At 34.2% G+C, this 22,471-nt stretch overlaps 1 protein-coding gene across 2 annotated transcripts; it reads left to right on the plus strand.

The window, feature by feature from the left end:
• The first annotated feature begins 2,664 nt into the window (after window positions 1-2,664).
• Window positions 2,665-15,077, plus strand: LOC139894134 (plasma membrane ATPase-like). 2 transcript variants are annotated; one of them, XM_071877340.1, is made up of 15 exons: window positions 2,665-2,678; window positions 9,671-9,716; window positions 10,021-10,140; window positions 10,237-10,335; window positions 10,775-11,227; window positions 11,352-11,678; window positions 11,769-11,888; window positions 11,968-12,090; window positions 12,486-12,590; window positions 12,672-12,981; window positions 13,071-13,585; window positions 13,737-13,910; window positions 14,086-14,268; window positions 14,361-14,542; window positions 14,807-15,077. In XM_071877340.1, exons 1-15 carry the CDS (start codon window positions 2,665-2,667, stop codon window positions 14,901-14,903), a joined length of 2,868 nt encoding a protein of 955 aa, XP_071733441.1. In that variant the 3' UTR covers window positions 14,904-15,077. The 2 variants fall into 2 exon arrangements, with proteins under 2 accessions (XP_071733441.1, XP_071733440.1); XM_071877339.1 differs by lacking the exon at window positions 2,665-2,678 and having other exon boundaries at window positions 9,660-9,716.
• The last annotated feature ends 7,394 nt before the right edge of the window (window positions 15,078-22,471 follow it).

The following is a 22,471-nucleotide window of genomic DNA, read 5'->3' on the forward strand; positions in this document are numbered from 1 at the left end:
TATTGCATGAAACTTGACAATTTGATTCACATGCTATATATTCGAGTCGTAACGAGCCATATGACTAATTGAACACTTTGACCGACCGTGTTTACCGATATTGATACAAACCTATTTATTTAGGTCAACACTAGCATTCGTTCTTGCACACGTTACTTTGTGAAGTACATTTTACTATTCGTGCAACCAAGGTGAGATCATAGTCCCACCTTTACTCTTTTAAACTTACATTTGGGATGAGAAAACATAAACGTTTCATTTTACAAAGTGAACACAAGTACGAAAACAAACATTTTACATACGAGTTAGAACAAAATCCTCAATTCGATTATCATTAGTTACACTTGCCGGGTGTAAGCGAGAACTTATGTTGTATGGCCATATGGGTTTGACAAACCCTCATTCGGACGGTTCGCTACCGTTATTCGGATGAAATATATTTTTGAGAAACAGTGTATGTTCTAACACTATTGTGATGAGGTTCTATGGATGGAAAGTTAAACCTTGATAATTGGGTGCTCGTGATAATAAATTTTATAATGGTTTACTATTATTCAATGATACAAATCTTGTGGTTCATTTGTACTTACTTACTTACTTACTTACTTACTTACTTACTTACTTACTTACTTACTTACTTACTTAGACCTATGATTTCACCAACGTTTTCGTTGACAGATTTTCTATGTTTTTCTCAGGTCCTTGAACGTTTTGTGATACATGCTTCCGCTCATTACTTTTGATACTTGCTTGGATGTCGAGTATACATGCATACGTGGAGCGTCGTTTGACTTAACTTAATTTGTGTCGCATAGGTTTCAATTGTACTTAAAACGTTGTAACATGTCTGGTCGTCGAACCTACTTTGTAAACTTTGAAACATCTTTATAATTGAAATGAATGCGACATATTTTGGTCAAACGTTATTTTAAAGACTTATGACCACGTAACGGGACCTAAGTAGAAGGCGCCGTCAATGACGTTTTTGTCGGGTCGCAACAGAATTGTTGCTGCAAACTATGAAGATGAAACCGGCAGAAGATGACACGTAGATTTGAAACTTAAATAGTACCGGAATTTTTTCAACACAATGCTTAACAAAGCTTATAATGACATGCGCATATCCTTCAAACTCTAATTATTCGGTAACTCAAAGGAATAATCTAGTGCATAAAAAAGTTGGTGTTTTTATTTGTAGAGCAAAACGTGAACGTCTCCCCGTCCTTGTTGAGCTCGACAAGCGAGGTATCGATTTAAACTCCGTCCTATGTCTTATTTGTGATGATATTCCCGAATCAGTCGACCACTCTTTACTTAATTGTAAGAATGTTGCTACAATTTGGGCTAAACTCTTAAGTTGGTGGGGTATCAACTTTCCTCTTCCATCCTTAAGTAACCTACTTTGTGGTAACATTCCCTTACAAGCTTCGGATTTGGGAAAAAAGATTTTTCATGCGGTTATTTGGACGTGCAGGTACTTTATATGGAAGAATAGAAATCAAAAGATTTTCAAGAAAACAAGTTGGACTCCTCCTATAGCGTTGAATGAGATACAAATCAAAAGTTTCGAATGGATCGCGAAAAGGTGCAAAATCAAGAAGATAGATTGGCACGGTTGGCTTCATAATCCAAAAAAAATCCTTGTGTAATTGATGTAGTGTGCGATGTATGTGCGTATGTTTGTTATTTGCGATGTTAGTATGTGTGTACGTTATATGTGTAAGATGTTTGCTCGGTATCTCTCACTTTTGTATTCTTATTTGTGATCTGAAATAAAAATTCTGCTTTTTAAAAAAAAAAAAATTTCCTATAAAAACTCTGAGTGATGATCCTGAACGATGAACCCGTAAACATGAATGGTTTAGGTTTAAAGAGATGTACTTTTGGTTGTATTAATTTTAAGGGATGATTGTTTAAATTTTATTATATTATAAGGGGTAACCAATCATTGATGCTATTAATTTCAACCAATTTATACTTATATGGATGTAATTGAACTAATTTATATGGATGTAGTTGAAAAGTATCTTCTAATACTTTTCTAAGTTCTAAATATTTTATAGACACTTTTTTTTAACTGCATCTCTTATTAAAAAACAAAAACAAAACCCAACTAGCAAGAAGCTAGTAGGTATGACAATGGATGTTCGATTCATTAGATGTCAATCCGATCCGATCCACTAAAATGGATATGAATGATCTAAATGGATAATAAACGGATATAGATGATGTGAAAAATTAGTGGATCAGGTATGAATAATAATTTATAATCCACAGATATATCCAGTATCACCCGAAATACATATATACATATAAATATATTGCATGTTTACTAAATTTTATACAAATACATTTACATATCCTCATACATACATACTATAAACTATTAAATGTTATTAAATTCACGTCTTTTACATATATAATGTTATTAAAATTAAAATGTTAACTAATCTTTGAAAGTGAACTACTCTTAGAAATTTTAGTCTTAATAGTAATGTTTCTTTGTTGTATAAGTAAAAGTAATTATATGGGTTATATGTTGTTTTGTAAATATATTTATGGATATTGATAATATCCATTAACCCGCTTCATTCACGAATATGGATACGGCTGAATGAAAATATAATTAAATGGATATTGATATGAGTATGAATTAAAAAATAAATGGATATGAATGTGTATATGGGCTCACCCAATTCATATCTCATCCATTAGTATTAGTAATATAACTAATAGACAAAATTTGTCTTATTAGTTATGAATAGTACTATTTAATATTTCATTTTCCACACACCCAACCCCCTAATTTTCATTAAAATACAAATCGAACCCCCATTTTACAGTACTATTTAATATTCCATTTTTCACACACCTAACCCCATAACTTTCATTAAAATACAAATCGAACCCCCCATTTTATACCTATATTCTAAAATATTATTTATCTCATCACTAACACTAAAAATATTGAATAATAACACTCACCACGCTACTACTGTGCTACTTTTTTTTGTCTCAAACGATAAAAAAACAACTTTCATAAAAGGAACAACCCTTCAATGCTACCAAAAGATGTCGAAAAATATTCTTTTTTACAAAATAGATCAACTAACTTTAAAAAAAAAAAAAACCCGAACGCTAAAAGAAGCAACTTTCACAAAGGAACAACCCTTCAATGTTAGATGTCGAATTTTTTTTTTTTTTACAAAATACATCAACACTTTTTTTTTAACTCGCATTCAAAACGGAGCTCCCGGCGCGAAGCGAGGGCTCCACAACTAGTTGTCATCTATAGGCTAGAGGGCTAAATTACAACGGATAGTATTCCATAATTAATATTGATATTAGTATTAGTATTCCGTAATAATTGATTGATGTATACTCTTCATAAACATTTATAACAAAACCATAAAATAAAATAAAAACTCAGGTATTATATTTAAGGTGCAATGACAAATGTTTATCGTTAAACATACAATGTGTATATCAAGGATCGAATGTAGGTTTATAGATGTATCGATATAGATAATGAAATTAATCCAAATATCTAAAATACACTGTATATTTTTTGTGGAAATCCATGAACTTAAAATGAATGATAAGCAAAAGGGAGGTGATTCGTACACCACTAAGTTTTAGCCATACACCACCAAATATGCAGTAGACTGTTGTATAGACGAATCAGCACCCTAAGCAAAACCCTGTTTTTTACCAAAAAAAAAAAAAAAAAAAAAAAAAAAAAAAAAAAACTTAAAGTTATTCCTTTATGCCAGAATTTGGGACCAGGAGGGCATGGACATAATAATGGTACACCACAACAACTTTTGTTTAGCAACAACATGAACAAAAACACATGTATAGTTTGCTTACTCAAAAAGCACCCTTTTTTGTTCTAGTTTTTTCCTTTTTCTATTTTGCCAGTCCAAATGAAAATGTAATATGGCCCACTATCCAATCTCACCTAAACCATTCCTAACCCTGACTATGACGTTACAACCAGTTGAGACGTTTTTTGGCCAAAAAGTGCAATCTGACTCTGACTGGGCAGTGTCAGTTTCTGACCTTTTTAACCCAAAATGTCAGTTTTCAGTGTCAGTTTCAGTAGGGTCCACCAGTTTTTAATTTTTGCATTTTTTATATATAATTTAACACATTATTCAATATTTGAAAATAAGATATTTATTAATAATAAAAAAACAAAATACAAATAATTAAATAAAATAATTAATAAAAAACATACAATATAAAATAATAATAATCTTACAGATTACATAAATAAGTACTAATTCGTTGGTCGAAATGCCGTTGGAAGATTCAAATATGCTCGATTAAATCTTCAGTCAGCTGGTCGTGCACCGCCCTATCCCTTATTTCTCTTGTGACAACGTCTTGATCACATCCTCTATTCCTAACTCGTTGGGCACGATTTGCTCTTTCCTCGGTTATAAACCTTTCTTCCCATTTACATAACGCAAAATCATTGTCTTCTAAAATCATATTATGTAAAATGAGACAACATTCCATTACTCTTCGAAACCGCCTTTTAAATTTCTTAGCAGGATAAACTGGTGCGTTGGCGAAGTAATCGTTCCAAATACGTTGCGCTGCTGACTCCCGATCTCTTGGAATGTATCCACGAACTCTTGGATTACGAGGAACGGACTCGACTTCGGACTCTTCGTCCAATTCTTGAATAAGTTGGATAATACGAACATCCTCTGAATCGGAATCGGAAGCTAGTAAATATGACGCCATAATTTTTCTGAGTAAAATGTATAATTATTGAGAGTATTTGTTGTTTCTTATTATTTTTTTTGTGTAAAAATGATATGAATGGTGGGTATTTATAATGGAAAAAAAGAAAAAAAAGGGAAAAATGGCTATAAAGCCATTCCCCAACGGCTAGGACACGTGGCCCAATCAAAACGCGACACCAACTACTGACCTTTTTTTCCGTCGAGGTCCTAACTAACGCCCGTTTGTGACGAAAACTGATGCCGCGTTAACGGCCGTCAGTTTTCGTCAGTTTTCGCCAGCAAGGACTAACCTTGCAATCTGACGCCGGGTTGGGAAAGGTCTTAACAATACTACTTAATCTTTGAAGAAACAAATACCGAGGAATATTCATTTTAATCTTTAATTTTGTTTGAAAACAAAGGGACAAATCTCAGCTCTTGAATCACATGTGATTAAGTTAAACGATCATATGTGATAGGCTTGCCCAATCACATGTGATTACTAGATTATTCTTCCTTAATTTTTTTGTTTTAATTTTAACCGTTAATCACATGTGATTCAATGGCTGTGATTTGTCCTTTGATTTCCAAATAAATTTAAGGATGCAAATGAATATATCTTAACAAATACTATGTAATACATAATATATAACTTATTATAAATATACATCATTAGAGTTTTCTATTCGAGAATGTAACAGCTGTACATTTATCTTTTGCACAAATTTATGACATATACATATGTATATGTTAAGGGTGATAAAGTAAACTCAATCATTAACACACAATTAAATTATGACAAAATAAATCTAAACAAAATTAAAAAGGTAACGTTGCTGAAATAAATAATGACAAATGTGTGTTTTCACCAACTTTAGATACACATAATTATATGGTCAAGTGACATATATCGATGACCATTAGTGAGTTTTGTAGTCCTTGACGAGAACTTTACAATGAACTAAACCTTAAGGAGAGAGTTAGTGTATAAGTCGTGTGTGGGAAAGAGACTGAAGCCCTTGATTGACTAAGTTTATATGAAGGAAAACCTAACTCGGTTGACCAGAAATCCCAATATCCGAGTTCAATAGGACAACCTACTCGTATGAACTAGTGAAGTCAATGTGGGGGAGTTAATTACTAAACTAGCAACCCTTACACCTTTCAAAAGGAATTTACTAATAATGAGTAGACTTCCTAGTCCATTCCTAAAAGTGACAAGTTAGAGGATAAGCCTATGGATTTTAATGATTTAACTGAGAATTATGCTTGGTTAATCATTAGTCATTCGGTGGTTAATCACCTATGTAAGAGAGAAGTGGGTTGCTTCGAAGGGTATTGTTGGAGCACAATACCTGATAAGCTCTCGCAAAACGAGGCTAATGTCCATGACCATGACAGACATAACTATGAGGACTTGACTTTTTCAGTAGGAGTTTTGTGTGAAGCGTTTTGTCGCCAACACAAACCAAACCGTCTACTCAAAGCTAATAAACTAAGTGCGTTTCATAAGCTAAGGTTCAAAGGGTACACATGCCTATCGTATGCAAGATTCAACTGCTGATACTTAATCGGGATATTGTTGTTTCTGAGATCGATCTTCTTTCATGTAGGGGATTGTTGGAAAAAATGATGACAAATGTGTGTTTTCACCAACTTTGAACACAAATAATTATATGACCGAGTGACGTATATCGATACCGTTAGTGTGTTTTGTAGTCCTTAATGAGGGCTTTACAACAAACTAAAGTGTGTCCGAAACGGATTAATGGTGAATGAGGTATCGAGTCTCTAAGTTGCTAGTTTGGTAATATACTTGAAGAATAAGTAAAGAAGTTGAAGTTGTCCCACATCGAGAGTGCGAACATACTTAAGGCCTTAGCCTCTACTATGAATAAAGCCTTTAGGCTTTTTGAAAGATACACCAACTACTAAGAGCACAAATACAAGTAGTTTATCCTCTCAACCGAAACAAGGTGTCCCCGTTCCGGTTACCATTCGTGCAAGTCACAAGTGTACAAGTCCGGCAGTACGCTGATTCTGACTGGTGTACCCTGGGAATAGACGAAGAATCTGTTTAAGGGAAGTGTGTTAAACACAAGCCCGACTCTACTAAGACATTATTGTTTCTACCTTGTTTCAGATTTCTACCTTGTTTCAGATTTCCATCTTTAAGGTTTTCTGTTTTGTAGGTTTCAGAATCAACGATTCAACCTATTTCGATTAGATTGTTTTATTTTCAGTTCGTTTATAATATGATTTTTATATTTACATATTTTATTTTGATTATTATGGTTTTAGTAATCTGTTTAGTTACTTTTAGTTTCGTATTTTATCAGGACGGAAGAAATTTTTTTTTTTTAACGGCGATTAAGAGTTACTGACGGGGTTCGAATATGATGTCGGAACCCATCCACCCGATCATTTTCTGGGACGAACATTACAGTCATACCATCCCTCGAGAGGAAAAAACCCCACGACGAATCCATATGGACATCGTGTGTGATGAAATCCCCTCAGATGAGACTTGAATGCAAGACATTCGCAATTTCCGAAGCCCATAAATTAAGCGGGTAACCTCCCCAGACCTTCTTTATGAGAAGTCGGGACGTCACCAATACATTATACATCAACACTTTGAGGTTAAGGAATATTATTTAACCAACACGGGATTCCAATTTGTAACCATAATATGGTCATTTATTATTTTATTTACGAGCAGTGGCGAGGCTACGTAAATACTCGTGGGGTTACGTGACACCACTAGTTTAAAACTTTTACGTAGAAAAATACCCTTTAAATTTTATAGGACATCACCAAATTTAATTATAGGACCCCATATATTTTTCGAATTTATAGTTTTTCCTATAAATTGTATGAGACTCCACTAAATTTAACTACCCGGATCACATATATCTTTCAATTTTTTTTTTGGTTTTTTGAAGGTAAATAACCACTAAAATAACACTCAAATATAATTAGTATTGAATAAAAATTTCGGGACCCCATTGAATTCAGATCCTAGAAATCGCCATTGTTTACAAGTATTTATAACGGTAAATACACATACTCGTACCCGAGGCAACGAAGCGTAAATTTTATGTTTGACTGTTAATTTTATGTTCGATTCATAACATTTACGTAGTTTTATCAAGATATTAAGTTATTATTATTACTTATTAGAAGCTAATTACTAGCTTTTGCACTCTAATGACTAATTTGTAAATTTTGTTTATTGATATGTAGACTTCAAAACAAAACTATGATGATGTTATTGAAATAATCCAAACCGTTTCGCGCCTGTTACTAATTGCCGAGTAAGGTTTTGAATAAACCCATCACGCTTTATTGGAGGTCATGGGTAAATAGGCCTAAATTGCTAAATTAAAATGGGCCAAACTGACCTATAATCCTTCCGTGAAAACATTATCGAGTCCATTTACATAAGGCATGGTTGTGTATACAATTTGTTTTTAGCCTACAAACTAGGGAGCTAGCGCACATATAAGAGCACTGGTTCCCCAGTCTCTTTCACCGTCGAACAAAATTGATGGTGTAAAACACCGCCCCACCTCAGTGTCCTCCCACCATCAATTTCAGCATCACCTCCCATCGTCCCTCCAGCGACGGTGGGTTTGTTTTGTTTTTGTTTTTCTTTTTAAATTATTCTATTTTATTATTGGTCCACATCACTGAAATGGACACCGAAATCGACACCGAATGACACCCCACTTTAGTCAATTTCAAGGTCCATTTTCGACTTTGAAATGGACACCAAAAATGGACTGCGGACACCTTGTGCTCTAATACACCACTAGCTTATCTATGCTAATTGCTTTATTTCATTTCACTAATATTTTTTTATTATACCTACCCGGGCGAGCAATGTCTACACTTTCAAGTAAAGGTACAACTCTCCACACTCTTCCTCTTTATACGTCTTTCGCGAGACCAAGGTTGAAGAACTCGGATCTCGGGGAGTTCTTGGACGTTGACATTTTAGTTATTTTGATATAAATATATAAAAATAAATAAAAATATGTATATTTTTATACATTTTTACGAGATTTACAAAAAAAATCGAGAAATGAGCGAGAATATCAGAGATTTTACGAGAAAATCTGAGAATTCGTGGCTTTGACCTAGTTTGACCCCGTTGACCGAGAAATCTCGAGAGATGGACATCTCGTCTCGGATGCCTTCCAAAAACGAGATCTCGGAGAAATTTTGGGGAAAAATAACGAAATTTACAACACCGGGCGAGACTAAGTAGTGTTGCTATTGTTGTAAACAGGGGCGGAAATATGTGGGGGTAGGGTGGGGCGACCGCCCTCAGTGAAAAAAATTCCTCTTCCGCCACTGGTTGTAAACGGGTAAATGATAAGTGAATAAGTTTTTACAGGTGTATGTGAGGGCTATCCGAGAAAGGAAATAATTTTATTCTACGTTATTTAGTTGGATTATTTCGTTACTATTTCTGACCTTTTTGTTATCGCGTACCCCACGATATATTAATAGATAAAATAAAATATGAGATATTTTGTGAGATTATTAGGACAATAAGAGTCATTTCTTGTGAAAATATTAGTAACATTATAATAGATAAGTGTATTTTAAAAAACGTATATAATATAATATATAATATTATGATATAACATTGATATAATTGGACACTTATAATAGTTACACATCATATGATTACACATACAGTACATACATACTTTGAATGTCTTTACATTACACAAATAAAGGAGTAATATACAAATGTACGTACACCATAAAAACCTCCAACTTTCATTCCTTGTTTCACTCTCATTCTTTCTTCTTTCACCTTCTTCCATTAATATACTACCTCCCTTCATTGCACTTCACATTCTGAATGCTCACACAACATTCAACTCTACACTCACCACAACAACAACAATGTCCGGAAGTTCGAGTATCAGCTGGGAAGATCTCAAGAAAGAGAACGTCGATCTTGTATGAACCATTTTCTTACCATACACGATCATTCCATTTATATGAGTCCATTTCATAGTTTTCGTGATTTGGTTACATGTTTATATATGCCTCATATTTGAATAGAATTTCTTTTTATGCATGCAATTTTATTTGTTTATGTTTGCATGAGGATATAGATTCGTGATTTTATTACACAATTTACAAAATTAAGACTTTTAATAAAAATTAATCAGGATCTATTCATGATTCGATTAAGGTTTTCTTTTTATATGTTTTTGCATAAGAATCAATTCATGTTTTGGTGTTTTTTAATCTTATGCAGGAGACTGTTCCAATTGAGGAAGTGTTTGAAACCTTGAAATGTAAAAAAGATGGATTGACAACTGAAGAAGGGAATAAGAGGTTGAACATATTTGGCCCAAACAAACTAGAAGAGAAAAAGGTAAGTAACAAAAAAGAAAAAGAAAAATATTAAACACTCTTTGTTACACTTTATGCTCATAGAAGATATGTAATTTCATTGATGATACTGAAACAGGAAAGCAAGCTTCTAAAGTTCTTAGGGTTCATGTGGAATCCTTTGTCATGGGTCATGGAAGCTGCTGCAATTATGGCTATTGTCTTGGCTAATGGAGGGGTACAATCTTCTTTCTAAACTAATTTAATAAAAGTTATTGCACCAATTCAATCCATGACAATGATCATGTGATACTGAATAATCAGAATCAGATAATTTTATACAGATTTAACTATTTATATGTGTGCTGAAAACTATAGTATTCTTTTATCAAGTCAAGTGTTTGAAAAACTCTGATAATAACAAGGACGTAATAAATGGGTAAACGGGTAATCACATAAAGTTTTCTCTGTTCAGGTTACCTGGGGTACCTAGGGAAGGGGAATATGTTTTTACTCAGAACACGGCTTAACGGGATTATCCCGTAATTGTTTCCTACCCTTTTCTCCGGCCACACCTCATGATATGCTGCTAGTAAGGTTTGAACGTAAGGAAGTAAAAGATAAAACAATATTCGGGATTTAGTTTTATTGCTAACTGAGGGAGTATCTAATGACAGGGCAAGCCTCCAGATTGGCAAGACTTTGTTGGAATCACAACATTGCTAATCATCAACTCCACCATTAGTTTCATAGAAGAAAACAATGCAGGCAACGCAGCAGCAGCTTTAATGGCAGGTCTTGCACCAAAAACAAAGGTCATAAGGGACGGGAAATGGGACGAACAAGATGCTGCCATTCTAGTACCTGGTGATGTTATTAGTGTCAAATTGGGCGATATTATCCCAGCCGATGCACGTCTTCTTGAAGGAGATCCTCTCAAGATTGATCAATCTGCATTGACCGGTGAATCGTTACCCGTGACCAAAAATCCAGGTGATAGTGTTTATTCGGGTTCTACTTGCAAACAAGGTGAGATCGAAGCTGTTGTTATTGCTACTGGTGTCCACACGTTCTTTGGAAAGGCTGCTCATTTAGTCGATAGCACAAATCAAGTTGGCCATTTCCAAAAGGTATCAATTTGGCCCATACCCATATGGTCATCTCTAAATTCTCAGACGGGTTTTCCAAATTTTAAATGTTATTAATCTTTTTAACTAGTACATAGTTAACATATTTTAATAATTTGTTTATCAGGTGCTGACAGCAATTGGTAACTTCTGTATATGCTCCATAGCAGTCGGTCTGATTATCGAAATAGTGGTGATGTACCCAATTCAGAAACGAACATATAGAAACGGAATCGATAATTTACTTGTCTTGCTCATTGGAGGTATCCCAATTGCCATGCCAACAGTGTTGTCGGTGACAATGGCAATCGGGTCCCACAAGTTATCAGAGCAAGGTGCTATCACTAAGAGAATGACAGCTATTGAAGAAATGGCGGGAATGGATGTTTTGTGTAGTGACAAAACTGGTACTCTCACATTGAACAAACTCACAGTTGACAAAACTCTTATTGAGGTCAGGTTTCAATTATACTTAATCATCAAATGTAACCTTTTTAATTAATTAAGTTATGATTTAAACAAACATTACCTTTTTATTCTTCAGGTTTTCATAAAGGATACTGATAAGGATCAAGTGATTCTGTTGGGAGCAAGGGCTTCAAGAGTAGAGAATCAAGATGCAATAGATGCTTGTATTGTTGGAATGCTTCCTGATCCTAAAGAGGTAATTACATTATATTAATTTAATAATTAATAATAATTATTGATAATATGAAACATAATTTTTTTTTTTGTTTACGCAGGCACGAGCAGGGGTAACTGAGGTGCATTTTCTACCATTCAATCCAGTAGACAAACGAACGGCAATGACATACATTGACCAAAGCGGAAACTGGCATAGAGTCAGCAAGGGTGCACCTGAGCAGGTACATTAAACTGCTTTACACTAACTGCTAAGCTCTGAAGTGTCAAATGGGCGGGTTGAGTAACTGGTATTTGTCTTTTACTAGTTAAAATGGGTCGGGTTGACCCAAAACTTTTTTATACACAAATTTCTATGTTTAATGAACTGCTTTACACTAACTGCTAAGCTCTGAAGTGTCAAAATGGGCGGGTTGAGTAACTGGTATTTGTCTTTTACTAGTTAAAATGGGTCGGGTTGACCCAAAACTTTTTTATACACAAATTTCTATGTTTAATGAACCATTTCCTTGTTATCTAGTTTAATATTTTTTTAAAAACATTTGATCAGTTAAGGATAACATAGAACCCATATCAGCCCATTCATATCATATGCACATGATTTCTTGAAATTTCTTAGATTGTGGAGCTATGCAACCTAAAGAATGATGACAAGAATAAGGTATTTTCAATCATCGATAAGTTTGCTGAGCGTGGTCTTCGATCTTTAGCTGTTTGCCAACAAGTACGTATTTCTATATTCGCAATATTTAATTATAATTATGGATTTTTAATATAAAACTAATGATACTCAATAATTATACAGACGGTACCTGAGAAAACAAAGGAGAGCTCTGGTGGGCCATGGGAGTTTGTCGGTTTATTGCCACTATTTGACCCGCCAAGACACGACAGTGCGGAAACCATTCGACGGGCCCTACACCTTGGTGTCAATGTGAAAATGATCACTGGTGATCAGTTAGCTATTGGAAAGGAAACGGGTCGCAGACTTGGAATGGGTACCAATATGTACCCATCTTCTTCACTTCTTGGCCAAAACAAAGATTCAGCTATTGCTGATATTCCAATTGAAGAATTAATCGAAAAGGCCGATGGTTTTGCTGGAGTCTTCCCTGGTAAGCTAGGGTAACAAAATGGGCGGGTCGGGCAACGGGTCAAAACAAGTATATTTTAGTTTGAAACTTATATCATGTATGTGATGCAGAACATAAATATGAGATTGTGAGGAAGCTACAAGAGCGAAAGCATATATGTGGAATGACAGGAGACGGTGTGAACGATGCACCCGCATTAAAACGGGCCGATATCGGTATAGCTGTTGCTGACGCCACTGACGCAGCTCGAGGTGCGTCAGATATCGTGTTGACCGAACCAGGACTTAGTGTGATTGTAAGCGCGGTTTTAACCAGTCGAGCGATCTTTCAAAGGATGAAAAACTACACCATTTATGCTGTCTCCATCACTATTCGTATTGTTCTCGGGTTCATGTTAATTGCTCTTATTTGGAAATTTGATTTCTCGCCCTTTATGGTTTTGATCATTGCAATCCTTAATGATGGAACTATTATGACCATTTCGAAGGATAAAGTCAAACCTTCCCCTATGCCTGATTCATGGAAGCTAAAAGAAATTTTCGCCACTGGAGTTGTTCTTGGAACTTACTTGGCAGTTATGACAGTTATTTTCTTCTGGTTAGCAAAAGAATCCGACTTCTTTACGGTAAGATAAATCAGTAAGTCAACTCATTTTCTGAGCTAGAGTTGATTAATAAAGTCAACTCAGCTCTAGTGATTAACTGTTGAATAGATTAATAATTTAGTATTGTTTACTGTAGATTAACAATATTTTTATAAATGATGGATTTTTTCAGGAACGATTTGGTGTGAAATCGATCAGAGACTCAGAATATGAGCTTATGTCAGCTCTTTATCTCCAAGTTAGTATCATTAGTCAGGCGCTCATTTTCGTCACACGATCAAGGAGCTGGTCTTTCGTTGAACGTCCTGGTCTTTTACTCCTCACTGCCTTTTTTATTGCTCAGCTGGTGAGTATATTCTTATTTAGAGATAACAGAAAGTCAAATTTGGGTATGTGTCAAAATGGGTAACTATATGGTCCTAATAGAAAACATCTTATTAATATAGTTTATGTTCATTGTTTTTATATTCCCAAATAATTCAATTTTATTTTGAGATTGCTAACGATTTTACGTCTTGAAGATTGCTACCTGCATCGCTGTCTACGCAAATTGGGACTTCGCAAGAGTGAAAGGAATCGGATGGGGATGGGCTGGTGTGATCTGGCTTTATAGCATCGTCTTCTATTTCCCGCTAGATATCTTCAAATTCATCATTCGTTACGCTTTGAGTGGCAAGGCCTGGGACAATATGCTCGAAAAACGGGCAAGTTCATATTAATTATTTTATGTTTTAATCAAATTTTCTGATAATCAAATTTACTGATACTAAGTAAAATACTTTTGTACGCATTTTAGACTGCTTTCACTTCCAAAAAGGACTACGGACGCGGTGAGAGGGAAGCTCAATGGGCCACGGCTCAACGTACATTGCACGGTCTCCAAGCACCAAATGCAAACGAGATCTTGAGCGACAAAAGTGACTATAGAGAGTTGTCGGAACTTGCAGAACAAGCTAAGAGACGTGCAGAGGTGGCTAGGTAAGTTCCTATGTTTTTGACCTGTCCCAATGGGCGGGTCAAGTTAACAAACTAACCCCTTTATCAAAACGACTACAAAAAATATATGTGTCATTTAAAGCTGCTCAATGTCTTAAAATGATTTATTGATGTGATATTTTTTTATAGTTAAAAAAACAGAAAAATTGTTAGGAGGTCAAATGACCCGCCCATTTGGACCTGAAGACAGATTACCTAATTTAACTATACAGAACGATCCTAGATTTCATATATAGAATTGTGCAGGTTGAGGGAGCTTCACACACTAAAAGGGCATGTTGAATCCGTAGTGAAGCTAAAGGGCCTCGATATTGAAACTATCCAACAACACTACACAGTTTAGTTCATCGAAGGCATAATTTTTGGAGAAGATAAAAATAAGAATTAGGAAATCAAGATCTCGAGAAGGTCTGTTTTTCATGGAAGATGATCATAACCGAGATGCGGGAATAAGCCAGCTGATGAGATCGGGCTATACCCGATTCGCAATAGGCAAAACAAAGTTTATTCATTTTTTTACTTGTATTCAGTAATTCAGTGTCAAATTTGTTCAATGAATATCATCTATAGTACTTGTTACCTTTAGCCATGTTTATAACTATCTGCGAAAGTTTTAATTATCTGCAGCCTAAATACAGTAATCTATATATAAAAACAAATTAATTACTAATGACCCTCGAAGCTTAACAGGTACAAGTGGGATCAACGAATGTAAGACATCCGTTATCAATGGTCTATAACTTGGTTCTGGTTGTACACATAGCACAGCTAGAGCACCAACATGTATAATTAAGTTCAACTTATTTCAAGTTTAAATAACACGACTGCACAATTTTTAAGGTAAAATACTGGGTGGCTCAGTTGGATTAGCAACGGGTCAAACTGGGTTATTTTTAACAGGTAAAAGCTCTAGAAGTGCAACTCCAAAAGCATAAACATCACTCTTATCGGTAAACTTACCTGTCAAAACGATGTCTAAACATCACTCTTATCGATTAACGTTCATTTAATTTGGTGATGGCTGGGTAAGTTGTGACCTCCGAAGGAAACGATGATATGCTGAACGAGCGCTTTGATTATGAAGCCGTTCTATCGTCCTCACTTGTAATAATAAGAGCATAAATGTGGTAGCTCAAGCAATTCAAAGTCGAAATTAAAGTCCATCATATGCTTGTGCGAAACCCTAACATCACTCGGTGTTTTTGAACGACTGAACCTCCATCTCTGGGTGGGTGTCTCCTCCGTCGTCGCTTTCCGCCGCTAATTTTGATCGCCGAAGGCTGTTGGCTAGATTTAGCTGGTTATGCCGCTCTACATCTCTAAAAGTATAAACCATATCAGGTAGGGTATCTATATATATTCATATCTGTTTAATCTCAGTCGAATTTTTCATTCAAAATTTTTTATTCTATTTGAGAACATTGGATTTGTGGAATGTTTAACCATTATTTTTAGCATTTTCCTTTTTTGATTTATGCGTTTTCTTTCAACAAATACTAAACTTTAGCTTCTCGGCGAATTTATTGATTCTATACGATTGTTATGATTGTTTGCAAATTTGCAAATTGGCAAATATGTACTATAATTTTTTTCAGAATATTATAAATTATGCTAAATTTGATATTTTATTTGAAAATAAGTATATGCAGTTAGGTTTAAAGAAATCATTGATGATCTTTACTCCAATTGCAATTCAGACAAATAATAGAATTAGGACTTCCTTTGATTCTCCCTGGTTCTGCTATTGTAAGTCACTCTGCACTATCTTAACTTTCCAATGTTCTACATGCTTGTATATGTGTGATTTACATACACATAATATTTTGTATTGTTGACTACGAAATTAAGTATGTGTAATGTATGTATATGCATATTTAAAATTTATGATACATCATGATCATGTCAGTGAAAGAGAGTAATGGTATATACTTTAGGGTAAACGCTAATATGTTTTCTTTACTAATTCTTTTTTGTCATACGCGAATTACGCTTAGAGTCTCGTTATCATCTAAACAGCACTTGTGAACACATTTGGGTGACGATAAGGACAACATGACCACTCTGAAGATTGAAAGTTATTGTTAGTGGCCAACAGAAGTAGAACACCAATCTAGCATCAGGTCAGATGTCTGTCTATAATGTGTGTGTGTAGATATATTTGTAAGCATACTTTTTTTTTTGTTTAAAATTTTAAAGATATTATCAGAACTCAATTTACGTTGGAATATTGATCGATGTTGAAGAATAGACTGTAGTTATTATTATATTCTGACCAGGAGGAAATAAAAACCAGGTTTATTTCATAACACATTGCTAAGTGGTATTTAGGGATAATTTCAAGTTAGTAGATGTTAATAACAAAATACATATCACATTTGGTGAAGATTTCGATCTAATATATACATTGTATTTGCATGAAACAATACTACTTTTAGTTACATAAACATATAGGGAAAACATACCCTGATATTTGGAAGTTTGTTGATAAGTCAAGGTTGCCTTTGGCTGGCATCTTCTTGAGTTGACTCCATTGACTTGATGACTTCTATTCTGAAGCACACACTAATTGTTAGGTCATATTTTATTGAAGTGATTTGTATTCCTAATCCACTATATGTACATGGTGTCTATCATCTATAAATAGACACCATCCCTCACCATTTAGAGCTAAGCCATCACATAAACCCTTCACAATTACCCTCACCCCTGCACCTTCACTTACACACACTTAAGCAAACACTCTCAACCTTACACATGTAATAACCTACACTTAACCAATTGTAATACACAGTGATTTACAGATTCATATCAGATTATTCATCATCATTATCAGATTTACAGATTCATATCAGATTATTCATCATCATTATCAGTATATCTCATTCATATATCAATATACATATACAGGAACATATATTCATATACATATACTTACACAATCATAAACATGAATCTGAGCAGTAATCTTACCTTACATGTGGTATCAGAGCATAAGAAGATCATCTTCACGATCCAGAAGCTCATATTCAAGTTGAATTCGTGATTATTGCTCATGTTCTTTGTCGTTTGACTTTTGTTGACTTTTATAGCAACAATTTGATTCAGCAGTTCTTAGATCGAATTGAAGGAAGTTATAGCTTACTTATCATCAACGAAAGCTTCGTTAATCATCATAATCGATTCACAAACAAATTTGAGGTGTTAATCATCAAATCAAAGTTTTTGCCAATTCTCTGTTCGAATCAAATTGGAACGATAAAGATGTTTACATGTCTGGAAATCAATTGCCGAATGTTAATCAAATCATTCTAAGCATTTTTCGTTCAGAAATCATAGCCTGAAACATTCTAGAACTTGATTTCGTTTTATGAACTCATAAATGGCGGTTTTACTGTGACCTTCAAGTTTTTGACGATTGATCGTGTTATTCATCAGAAAATTGATTCATACCTGTTCTAGAAGCATACAGAAACTTTCGTTGTTAATTTTAGCCATTGAAATCTCAATTTTGCAGTTTTAGCTGGAAGTTCACCGGATTCTTCATCAGGTTGAATAAACTATTTTTCACACGAGTGACTACACGATTGAGTATACGGTTGAATCAATTGATTGCTGAATCGTACGAGTAAGTGCTTTGAGTTGCTGGAACGTACGTGTAGTGATTTTAGAATTAGGGTTTTTTCATTGTAAATGAGATTTGGGGAAGAAGATACTGTGGTCGATTATGTTCAGATAGAATTGATATTGGACTCAAGTTAAATTAGGCCCAAATTTAGCTTAAGTTCAAATAGAAGCCCAAATTCAATAATGTTCTTAAAGTTAACCCACGTGCTTATCATATCTCTCCCCACTAATAACTAATATACTACGTAATATTCAACAAAACGAAAACTATACGCATTTGTTAACTAGATTCAATTTAAACCCTTGAAACCTCATTTAGCCCCCTAAGTTTTCAAAAGTTACGAATCAGCCCTTAAACTTCCAGAATTATACAAGGACTAATGGAGTTAACTATCAGTTAATTTTCTCTGTTAAGTCCTAACAAAAAGGATTAACGGAGTCAAGAAAATTAACAATATTCGTTACACTTTTTAACGAAGAATTTTCAGAAGTTTGGTTTCTCTCAACAAAGGCTTCAAATGGCGAGTATGTCTTCCGTTACACCTCCAAAACCAACATGGGATCAAAGTCAAAATCATTTACATGGTTTGTGTACATGTGGGATAAGAGGTTCCGATTTAGAAGAATATAAAGATCGGATGTGTACAGTTAAGATCTATGAAGATGATCGAAAGTCGAAAATTCAGCAAGAAACGATTGAAAATAACATGAAAAAGCGGATTCTCATGTTGGAGAATGAATTGACTGCTCAAAGGAAAACAACATTTGAGCTCGAATCTCAACTATTAAAGAGCAAATCACGGGAGGAGCTCTTACGAAAGAAAGTGTCTACTCTTCAGAATGACTTGGAGAGTCAAGTTCGGTCGTATCAGGAAAGTCAAGCAAAAATTCAAGCAGAGTTACAAAGTCAAAAAGATTCTTTCGACAAGGAACGACTCAACATAGAGACACTGAATAATCAACTTAAAGAAAAAATTGTTCATCTTATATATATATATTCACATTTTTATTTATACACATTTGTTCGTGAATCGTCGGAAATGGTCAAAGGTCAAATATCTCCATGAAATCAATTCAAATTCTTGAGGCTCAGATTAATAGGCTTTGCTTATCGTGTTGGAATCATTTAAAGATTAAGTTTAAATTTGGTCGAAAATTTCCGGGCGAATGGCTAATCGACTAACGTTCATTTAATTTGGTGATGGCTGGGTAAGTTGTGACCTCCGAAGGAAACGATGATATGCTGAACGAGCGCTTTGATTATGAAGCCGTTCTATCGTCCTCACTTGTAATAATAAGAGCATAAATGTGGTAGCTCAAGCAATTCAAAGTCGAAATTAAAGTCCATCATATGCTTGTGCGAAACCCTAACATCACTCGGTGTTTTTGAACGACTGAACCTCCATCTCTGGGTGGGTGTCTCCTCCGTCGTCGCTTTCCGCCGCTAATTTTGATCGCCGAAGGCTGTTGGCTAGATTTAGCTGGTTATGCCGCTCTACATCTCTAAAAGTATAAACCATATCAGGTAGGGTATCTATATATATTCATATCTGTTTCATCTCAGTCGAATTTTTCATTCAAAATTTTTTATTCTATTTGAGAACATTGGATTTGTGGAATGTTTAACCATTATTTTTAGCATTTTCCTTTTTTGATTTATGCGTTTTCTTTCAACAAATACTAAACTTTAGCTTCTCGGCGAATTTATTGATTCTATACGATTGTTATGATTGTTTGCAAATTTGCAGATTGGCAAATATGTACTATAATTTTTTTCAGAATATTATAAATTATGCTAAATTTGATATTTTATATGAAAATAAGTATATACAATTAGGTTTGAAGAAATCATTGACGATATTTACTCCAATTGCAAACCAGACAAATAATAGAATTAGGGCTTCCATTGATTCTCCCTGGTTCTGCTATTGTAAGTCACTCTGCACTCTCTTAACTGTCCAATGTTCTACATGCTTGTGGTATATGTGATTTACATACACTTAATATTTTGTATTGTTGATTACGAAAATAAGTATGTGTAATGTACTAATGTATGAATATGCATATTTAAAAATTATGATACATCATGATCATGTCAGCGAAACAGAGGTAATAGTATATACTTTAGGGTAAACGCTAATATGTTTTCTTTACTAATTCTTTTTTGTCATACGCGAATTACGCTTACAGTATCGTTATCATCTAAACAGCATCTGTGAACACATTTGGGTGACGATAAGGACAACATGACCACTCTGAAGATCGAAAGTTATTGTAAGTTGCCAACAGAAGTAGAACACCAATCTAGCATCAGGTCAGATGTCTGTCTATAATGTGTGTGTGTAGATATATTTGTAACCATACTTTTTTTGTTAAAATTTTTGATGATATTATCAGAACTCAATTTACATTGGAAAATTGATCGATGTTCAAGAATAGACTGTAGTTATTATTATATTCTGACCAGGTGGAAATAAAAACCAGGTTTATTAAATCATTAATTTAGACAACCTTTACCATTCATAACACATTGCTAAGCGGTATTTAGGGATAATTTCAAGTTAGTAGATGTTAATAACAAAATACATATCACATTTGGTGAAGATTTCGATTTAATATATACATTGTATTTACATGAAACAATACTACTTTTAGTTGCATAAACATATAGGGAAAACATACACTGATATTTGGAAGTTTGTTGATAAGTCAAGGTTGCCTTTGGCTGGCATCTTCTTGAGTTGACTCCATTGACTTGATGACTTCTATTCTGAAGCACACACTAATTAAGATAAGATTCAGATTTAAATGGATCACAGGTTTAATATCCGTGCTACATATATATCTACTCAAATTCCAAGTAATATTCAAGCACAAATTATTATTTATTTGCTCGCATTCATTTCTGTTAAGAAACAGGAAAATTTAAGCATTATTATTTACTTACTTTATCTACTGAAATGGATTGTTGTTTGAGTAAGCACAAATCTTGGTTTAACTGGTTGTTGTTGATTATGATTATGATTCATATTCTAATGTTTGGAATTACACAAGGTGGTTGTATAGAAGAGGAGAGAAAAGCGCTGCTGGAAATCAAAGCATCCCTTGTCGATTCATTTGTTTATGATGCGGACCCACTTGTTCCAACATGGGTCGATGATGATAACGAGTGTTGTGATTGGGAGAGGGTCGAGTGCAACACAACTACCAGGCATGTAGTAAACTTGTTGTTGGGAAACATCATGGGAAGAGCATATGAAAATGATGAAAGGATTTGGTCATTAAACGTGTCTCTTTTTCTTCATTTTAAAGAGTTGAGAAGTCTCAATTTGTCATCGGATCATCTTGATAATGGAATTGTTAGCACAGGTATTGTGTACAACATTGTCTATATTACTATGAGCAAATGATACATATTGAAGGGTTTTATGTTACACCCGTTTATTGTAAAGAAAATGTCAACAATAGTTGAAAATATCATAATTACCCTTGAACCCAAACTTCTTTAATAATTTTGAGCCTTGCCTTTGAGTTTACTATTCGGCACGCGCTAATGAAGTAATGAGTTAATTTAAAATGCATTTTGGTTAATAACTCTAATTTTAATATAAGTAAAATGTAGTCACCTTAATATATTTATCACCAAAATATAATAAATATCTTTTCTGATGGTGATAGCACCCATTAGGGTCTTAATTACCACATTAAATAGTACATTCATACAATTTTCGAGTTAATTAACCTAACTGTTCGACAATCGAAGATATATATATGCCAATTACAATCCATTTAACCTTCTGTTATTAGAAAACATATATAGAAAGTCAAACTTATTAAAACAACGATATAACTTTCTTATTGCAGGACTTGAAAAGTTGTCGAGATTGAAAAACCTAGAAATACTGGACCTTAGTGGCAATTATAATATGGAAGGAAACTTTCCTGCTCACGGTATCTTTATCGCCCTATAACTTTATGTATAGCGTATGCCGTATGCACATGCATGTTATCATGAGGCTTATACATGCTATTTTACACACATTGTAGAGTTTGCAGCTTTGCAAAATTTGGAGGTATTGAATCTCTCCTCGTGTCAATATCATGGTAGCTTCGAAATGCATGGTAATCATTCTCATGTTCAATAATTTAACTTACACATATTATCATGTGTTGTGCCGCATGCATTAAGATCAATTACATGAGTAATTTTTCCATAACAAGGATGTTTCAATTTTTCATTTGGATTCTTATATCTATGCGCGTTTGTTTTCTATTTAATTCATTTTG

This window comes from Rutidosis leptorrhynchoides, chromosome 2 (assembly GCF_046630445.1).
Source record: "Rutidosis leptorrhynchoides isolate AG116_Rl617_1_P2 chromosome 2, CSIRO_AGI_Rlap_v1, whole genome shotgun sequence".
NCBI classification, from domain to species: domain Eukaryota; kingdom Viridiplantae; phylum Streptophyta; class Magnoliopsida; order Asterales; family Asteraceae; genus Rutidosis; species Rutidosis leptorrhynchoides.